Here is an 8,836-nt window from a genome sequence, read left to right on the forward strand (position 1 = left end):
CCGGTTCTCCCTATGGCCAGTCCAGGCCTGAACATGATGATGTGATGTCAAACACTGAGAAGGAAAAATCAGCAAACCCTTTGACTACTTGTTGATTTGGCACTGTCTGTATTACACACTGTGGAGATCATTGGATTTTGCTGTGTTTGTGTGCTGTCTCTGCTGTCGTGTACTGAGACTTGGGGATTTACTGGGGTGTGTTTATTCCTTAGAAGTGATGAATTTAAAAAAAAGCAGGAAACACAAGTGGACCTCCCAAAAGTATAAATAGAAAGTATAAGAAGTGAAGCACATTTGTCAGAAATCATGAAACTAAAGCAGCTCAGCTTCCTCTTTGATCAGACAGACAGAGTGGAAGGAGTGAAGTGACAGAGACGGTTTTGTCTCCATCAGGATCAAACTCAGAATGAAGATCCACCACGTTCTGTTCTTCTGCTTCATCTCAGGTGAGGACTGATGACCTGACTGTCTCTTTAACGCAGCACCACACACTGCTTTGGGACATTTTATTTGTTAATGTGGCTAAATGTTTGATGACACATGTTTTACAGTTGTTGTTGCTCCAGCTGTCTCATTCTACCAGTATAACAAGACATTTGGCCGTTGATTTTGAGTCGATGGCTCAAATGACTTGGGAGCTATTGAAAAAATTGGGCAGTGTATTCATTATTTATTAAAAAAAATATTCCTGAAAAAAAGAAATTCCACTAAAATCCAATAACAGCTGTGTCCCAATGACTCCACTGTAACAAGGAGGATTGAGGACATTGCGGGAAACCTGGAGCTTCAGCTGCAAACAGCGCAGTCAACTTTGACTTTTTTTATTCTCTGCTTTGGACGAGAGCTGTGATGTACGTGACACAGCACAGCTACTCATCTTCGTACGTGAGATAACTACGGACTTTAAGATCATGGAGGAGCTGGCAGCCATGCAGTCAATGAAAGGGACAACAACTGGGAGCAGTGGCGTGCACAGACTTTTTGAAGGGCAGGGGCGAAAAGAAAAAAAAGGGCACATACAGTGCCTTCTCGCCACTAAAGAGGGCACTTTAGCGAGCGTTTTTGCCACTCAAGAGGGCAGTTTATCATGTTTTAACCAGCCAAGGGGGCAGTTTAGTGTGTCTTACATAAACAAAAATACTCCAAATTGTCCTTAAAGTGTCAACAGACACCCCCAACCCTGTCACTAGTTTAAGTACAGTACTTAAGTAAATGACTTTGTTACATTCCACAGCTGATTTTACTGACAGAGACAGCGACACACCTGAATACACTGAAATGCAACGTGACAAAGTCCAGATGATTCACAGAAGTCATGTTTCACCTGTAGTGTCTGAGTGTTTCTTATACCTCCTGAGCTCTGAGTGGCAGGACAGGATGGGACAGGACCAGATGCTTCCCTTTAAGTATATGTGGGAAGGGGACTACGTAGAGGTCTCATGTCCAGGAGAACAACATATTAGTCCTGTAGTGTGCGTCAGAGAATAGCTAAAGGAAGAGGCCCACACTTAGGACTGACCAGTTCAGAGGTTCAAGATTGATTCGATGTATACATTTTCATCTAAGTATAGAGAGACTAGCAGGTCAACTTCAGATAACATCAATATAGTCACGCACACACATTCATGTACACATATTCCCTTCAGAGATATTCTCTAGAGGTGTTATGCAGACCTATTCTTTTCCCACAGGATAGAGGGGCTCTCAGTGCCCCAAAAGTAAACAATTAGAGGAAACAGGCGGGCATGAGCAAATGAACTCTAAAAAGGACCTGCACACCAGAGAACGGGGGTGATTTTGGTTGATCTCCTAAGACTGAGGGTCAGAGAGTTGATAGAGCAGAGGGCAAAGCATTTTGGGCATCACTTTGCCGAGATTTGAGAATACCAGGGAGTGCACACTCTGGTTTGGACGCTGGCTTGAGATCTGTTTCAATAAAGATTGCTCTGTCAAATCCACCCAGCCTTGCCTCCGCAGAATCTTTTATCAACATACTACACGCCGACACCTTTTGAGGACGACAGCCCATACACTTCACACCCAAATGTCACCAGTATGCATGTCTGTCACTACAGGGCTGAGTGCCGTCTCATCACATGTCCCTCGTCAGTACCATTTTGTTTCTGACCTGAAGAACATGACTGAAGCTCAGAGGTACTGCAGAGAGAAATACACTGACCTGGCAACTATAGACAACATGGAGGACGTGAGGATCTTGATCGACACCGTAGATAAAAGCAAAGTGTCCAATGTGAGTTCACTGATGTCTTTCTTTAGTCTCAAAGCCATTTTTGACAAACATGTAAATGACACGCAGGTTGAAAGTTTTGCACTTCCACATTGGTGTAAAGTCAGTAGATACATTTTGAAGTAACATTTTGAGGTACTGTACTTGTACTTGAGTATTTCCATTTAATGCCATTCTGTACTTCTACTCCACTACTTCTCAGAAGGACATTGTAAGCAGCACTTTAATCTTGTGTCTGATTAAGGTGCAGCTTGAATCTAAACTACTCCTACCTCTACCTCTAGAAAATGCCTCATATTTATTTGTTTACAATATGAAATGTACTCATAGACTATATGTCTACATATGTCTATATATGTATACAACGCTCTTTCCAAAGAAGTTGGGACGTTGTGTAAAATACAAATTAAACAGAATCGGGGAATGTGATAATCTGCTGATCCTTTTTGACATAAACTCAATTTAAAACAGTACGAAGACAATTTATTTATTTCATGTTCAACTTCACTGATTTGTGTAAATATATGTCTATTCTGAAGCGACGCGTTTCAAACAAATTGTGACGGGGCAACAAAAGCCTGAAAGTTGTTGTGTTGGAAGCTTCCACAGGTGAACAGGTTCATCGGTAACAGGTGATCGTATCATAATCGGGTATGAAAGGGGCGTCCTCCAAAGGCTCAGTCGTTCACAAGCAAGGATGGGGCGAGGTCGTCAAACACATGATTGTATAAATGATTTTACTACATGAGCTCAGGAACAGCAGGACTGAAGTCAGTTCTTTGCAAATGTTTGCATTGTGTCTTTATTCTACACAGCGTCCCAACTCTTTTAGAATCGGGCTGTGAAGTGTTTTTAATATAAAACTCCCTCGTTGTGTTTCACCAGACTGAGTGTCCCTGTTGAGCTGCAGTGGATGGAAACAAAAGGAGGGAATGTTGTATTAGAAAGCCTGTCACTTTGGAGGATATGAACTGGATCTGTGTCACTCAGACTGCTGAAGCCTCAGATTAACTTTTGAGTGTATATTGTGTTGCCGTGTAATAAATGTGAGGCTAAAGAAAGATATATTAAAATATTGCTTTCAGAGTGTCTGGATCGGGCTGTATGATGACGTGAACAGCTGGAGGTGGTCACTGTCAGACACCAGTTTCTACAAAGACGGGGAGACTGAGTTCAGACAGTGGCAGACTGGACAACCAGACAACTATAAAAGTAGAGACCACTGCACAGCGATGGATGATGGTGGACGATGGTACGACAGTAATTGTAAAAGTCGCCATCAGCCGGTCTGCATGGATGTCAGAGGTGAGAACATTCAGTGAAGTTTAAAACACCAGTTCAGGTTCTTGAGCTCTCCCTCATTATTTGGGCCGATACAGGATCAGTCAGTCAAACTTTATTTACAGCACCTTCCATCAAAGTTAGTACAATTCAAAGAGCTTTACAGACGACTTACAAGCCAATAAGGCAGCAATTAATATTGATGATTTGACAGCGATGCAGGTGAGAATGAGAAAAAGAAGCTTGTCAGTGATGAATGACTTGTTTGGGTGGAGCAGATAGAAGAGCATTGTAATAGTCCATCCTGCTAGATTTAAAAACATGCTGCAGTCTCTGAGTCACTCAGATGGAGACGTGGCCGCAATTTAGCTGTTTCAGATAATAAAAGGCAGATCTGGCTCCACACCCCACATGAAAGCAACTGAGTACATGTACTCTATTACTACGCTACTTTATTTACTGTGTAACTTTATAACTCCACTGGATCTCAGAGGGAAAATGATGTATTCTTGAATTGACTTCATTTACTCAACAGCTGTAGTTACTTGTTACTGTTCAGATGAATATAAACATTAAAAAACATATGAGAAGCTTATAAAATACAACACATTGTTATATATTGAACTAGTTCCTAACCTTCTTGTTTCTTTCTGCTGGTGACCTCTGACACAAAGCTCTGTCTACTGGAGCTTCTTGTCATGTTTCACATGTTCATGTGTTGTTAGTTCCACCAAAGAAACATTTCCCCACTAAACTTCTCACATGGTGAAGTCCAAAGAAGTCAGATGATCCAATGTTTTATGTGAAAGCAAATATTGGAGGAAAGTTAAAGAAAAGAAAAACTGAAGACAGATTTGTGCATCAGAACTTTTTTCTTTTCTTTCCTCTCCCATCAACCATCTGACGAGCCCTCAGATGTATCTGGTGACCCTTCAGAGGGGCCCGTATGTTTGTGTTTCAGAAATCTGAGGAAATATTCACATGTAGAAAAAATAATGTGTCAATCTATTAGATGTAGATTTTAAGGATGTGATTATTAATGGGGAGAGACTGAAGAAATACTCAGTAACATTTATTAAGATGATCATGTCTTCCATTTTTATTTTACAAAGTCATTAATTCAGTGGATTTATAATGCTGTGAATACTGCCACAGACACGGCATGGATGGTAAACTGTATGTTATAGTACCTCTGCACAGCACTGTGCTCTGTTTTCAGGGCTGAATGTGACGTTTGTCCTCATCAATACTTCCATGACCTGGACTGAGGCCCAGAGCTACTGCAGAGATCACCACACAGACCTGGCCAGTGTGAGGAACACAGCAGAGAACCAGGAGGTAAAGGACGTGATACCTTCAAGAGGAATAGTCTGGATCGGCCTTTTCAGAGACTCCTGGAAGTGGTCAGATGGACGTAACTCCTCATTTAGGTACTGGGATCAAGATCGAGGTCAACCTGATAACTATGGTGGTAACATGGAGGATTGTGTGGGAGCACACTTGGGCAGAGATGGAAAATGGTGGGACATTCTCTGTGACCTGAAGAAACCGTCCGTTTGCTACAGCCCACGTGAGTCTTAACTCTTGATTCAACTTGTATTTATATTTGGATTTTGGTTTAATTTAGCATCAAATGTCCTCAATGATAATGTAACAAAAACAACACAAAACATAAAGTTATGGACAGAAAATAAAATGTAAACACTCCTGATGTTTATCACAGCTTTCAGATTTTTAAAATGAGAGAAAATTAATATTGAGCAGAATTAAGTTCAAATTATTGTTGGTTCGGCCCTCCAGCACAGCTCGGGTTTGTCATGTGGCCCCTTGGAATAATTATTTGCCCACCCCTGCTCTAAGGTTGAAGAGGACTGGTTTGGTGTAAATAACAACTATATTAATACAGGGGTCTACCAAGCCCAGGGGGCCAGAGGTCTAGAGGAGCCAGGAGCCCCAAAACGGTCCTTGTGCATCTGTGTCCAGGGGGACAGTAGTTCATAATCCATCACTGTATTAATACAGTTTATAATGTAACATTATAGTTTGACATTTGTGTCAATAATTGTCAAGCACAGGTGACTCCGCAGTGGTGGGAGGGGGGCACCAAATCAAATTCTGCTTAGGGTCCCCAAAAGGCTTGGGCCGGCTCTGATCAAACTCCACCTCCATCTCACCTTGTATTTTACAACACAGGTGTTTTCTTCACAGTAAAGCAAAGAGTGAGAGGAAGTTTGATGACGTAACACTCAATGACGTTTTATGTAACGTGCAAACTACATGAGACACATTTTCTTACAACAAGGAAATAAATTACCATCATTTTCCTTCTTTGTGGACCCTGTGTACACTTCCTGTCTCTCTCTCTCTCCAGTCTGCTCCAGTGTCCCTCACCCAGGTTACATCTGGGGTCTGGTTGTTTCACTGGTGGTTGTTTTTCTGCTGATTCTCTACATATGGAAGATGAGGAGGGACTTCAGGTCAAGCAGCAGAAACACAGAGGTGATTTTTTCCGACTCCACACGCCGTCCCTGACAGTTTCTACCACTGCACTATAAAACCGTTGGAAAGAGATTAAAATTTCACTGTAGATTAAACAGAAAATCTGGGATTGCTCAACTGTTTCTGACACAATTGCTTCTTGACCTCACACAGAAGTAGAATAAAGCAGGCGTTGATCTTGCCAACTGAAACACTGTCTTTGTAATTAGAACAGGTGGATGTGTGCTGCCCTCTGCTGGACAACAAGTAAAATAATTAACCTCCTCATTTTTTTTTTTGGTTGTGATTTGGCCTTAATGTAGCATGGAAGTTCAATTCATAATGAAGAACAATTTATTTGGAAAATAAACACACAAAGATTTGAAAAAGGTTTTGTTCCTATGGAATGACCAAGACTCAGCCAAAGACACAAATTAACCACAAAAAGACATTTAAAAAGGATTTATGAACATAAAGAGAACTAAAAAACCAAGACACTAACTCAGGACAACCGAAAAGACACTGAGCTAAACACAACAGAACAAAAGCCCAGGCTGAGAGGCATCAAGACCAGCAGTCCTCCCTCCGTTCTGATGCTGGCACAGGAGATATTAAGCACTTCTCCCAGGCCAGGTGAACCTCATTGAGCAATCAAGAAGTGGCACAGCTGTGCAGAGCAAGAGAGGACAGGAGGGGAACAGGAACAAGCAGCACAGGGACACAGACAGCCGTAACAACAGCACTGAAAATACTGAAAATGCATACATGAAAGTAAATACATATAAACATGTGTTGTGTTTCACACTGTTTCTTTGAATTGTTTAATTTAAGCATTCTAAATTTTCCATAGTAAACTCGGGTTAATACAAACTTTCCATTTTCCTGTCGGATTAATTTTCAATCAATCAATTAATCAATCAATCAATCAATCAATCAATCAATCAATCAATCAATCAATCAATCAATCAATCAATCAAGTCTTTTAACAGGCAGAAACCTCGACCAGAACCGGACTCAATGGTACCTATGAGATGCCTTTTAAATGAGAACCATGAAAAAGAGCCTTGACTCTACATTTAATGGCTGCTGTGCTCTCAGGACCGGCTCACACACTGTGGATGTTCTGTTCCTGTGATCTTACAAAATAATGTTACACATTGATGATATGTTTACTCGTGATATTCAGAGTCACGCAGGTTATCTCTATACTGTTGGTAGTCTGTTAGTTAGCTTGGCCCCCAAGATTTGTCTATCACACATTATCTGGTCTGTTGCAATGAATACTGCTGTACAACAGCTGTGATGTCATTTCCTGTCACCTTGGTAAAGTTGTTGATTTTATTTTCAGATCCCTTTCCTGTAAGGATTTGGCTCCAGCCTCCACATGTGAAGACTCCGCTGTCAAAACCTGCAGTGATTAGGAGCAAACCTGCACCACTCACACATACAGCACTCAGATTATCTGTAGATTCTGGATCTGTATTTGTTACTAACATGTCACTAATGTGTTGATCTGTTACTTCAATAAAAGTACTAATACCACACTGTAAATATACTCTGTTAAAAGTCCTGCAATTAAACTGTTACTGCAGTAAAAGTATGTAAGAATAATCAGGAAAATGTGCTTAAAGTATGAAAAGTAAAAGTACTCAGTGTAGTAAAATGTTTCATTCTGGATTAATCTGCTGATTATTGTTGTTGATTAATCATTTAGGAAAGTGAGAAATGTGGTGACAGTGAGCCAGAGCCCAAAGTGACACCTTCATACTGTTTGTTTTGACCAACAAACAGTCTAAACCTCAACATTATTACAAATACATCAAAATTAATAAAATTTTTAAAGGAAAAGCATCAAATCGTCACATTTGTGAAGTTGGAGCCATGAAATGTTTTTACATGAAAAAGGACCAGAGTGATGTAGTGTAATATAACCATAAGTAAGTAGTTAGTGGTTAATGACAACTGCTAATAAGTACCGAGATGTTAAAGAAGCTAATCAAAATGTGAAGGAATCATAAATGAATGGTCAAAACATGTATTACTCTGCACTAGTTGATTGAACGTGCACCTGTTGATCGGATTGATGATTAAACTACTGTATTGTGTTAACTTGGAGTGAAATGTAACCACAAATGTAAGAGTGAAATCATGTAACCAAATATACCAAACTTTTATTATTTTTAAAAAATGCAGTACGAAGCATGATCAAAGCTAATGGGATATATTCAGAGGGAAACTTGTTTTTTAAAAAAGCTCAGGCCAGAGTCACTAAGAGCTGATGGTGTGTTCTGAGGAAAGTACCTGTTTTTTTAAATAACCAAACTCAGAGAGTAGAAGCTACTGGTGTCAGGAACGGCAGGGCACGGACAGGTGCATCGGAAAAATACCCGTCAGCAGAAGTGAGGAAGAGTAAGGATTGGTTGAGACCAAGAGGCCATGGGAGGACACTCCCAGCTTTTAGGCTTAAAACAAGACATCAAATGTATTAGATCAGATCAGTTGTTCATGGACATTGTCTGTGTATGATCTCAGCTCTTACTGCCGGCAATAAAAGCTTTACTGCACTCAGCTTTGAGGACTCAATTGTTTGATTAATAAAGTGGTGGATGTAACATAACTCTATAACATACTGTATGTTTGTATTTCTGTGAAAAAATGAGACTTTAAATAAATCATGATTTCAGTCTGTGAGACAATGTAAAGTTAGTAACCTCAAGGAAATACAGAGCAGTTCACAAGTTCAAGTTTCATTCTGATGCTCAAACATTCTTGTGTCTCTTCCTCTTTTTCTCTGTCAGTCTCAGGAGGAAAGTGAAATGCAGGGTGGAA

At 40.4% G+C, this 8,836-nt stretch overlaps 1 protein-coding gene across 1 annotated transcript; it reads left to right on the top strand.

Annotated features, from left to right (window-relative positions):
• The first annotated feature begins 340 nt into the window (after positions 1-340).
• On the top strand, positions 341-8,575 carry LOC140999183 (C-type mannose receptor 2-like). The gene is made up of 6 exons (XM_073469464.1): positions 341-446; positions 2,076-2,251; positions 3,334-3,553; positions 4,749-5,099; positions 5,901-6,028; positions 7,356-8,575. The coding sequence occupies exons 1-6, from the start codon at positions 407-409 to the stop codon at positions 7,368-7,370; spliced, it is 930 nt and encodes a 309-aa protein (XP_073325565.1). The 5' UTR covers positions 341-406; the 3' UTR covers positions 7,371-8,575.
• Positions 8,576-8,836: the final 261 nt, after the last annotated feature.

This window comes from Pagrus major, chromosome 7 (assembly GCF_040436345.1).
Source record: "Pagrus major chromosome 7, Pma_NU_1.0".
Lineage (NCBI taxonomy): Eukaryota > Metazoa > Chordata > Actinopteri > Spariformes > Sparidae > Pagrus > Pagrus major.

Bases quoted from the DNA above. Each gene is read 5' to 3' on its own strand.
- LOC140999183 (XM_073469464.1), top strand. From the start codon at position 407: ATGAAGATCCACCACGTTCTGTTCTTCTGCTTCATCTCAG. The intron at 2,252-3,333 runs GTGAGTTCACTG...TATTGCTTTCAG, and splicing joins ATAAAAGCAAAGTGTCCAAT to AGTGTCTGGATCGGGCTGTA. The intron at 3,554-4,748 runs GTGAGAACATTC...CTCTGTTTTCAG, and splicing joins GGTCTGCATGGATGTCAGAG to GGCTGAATGTGACGTTTGTC.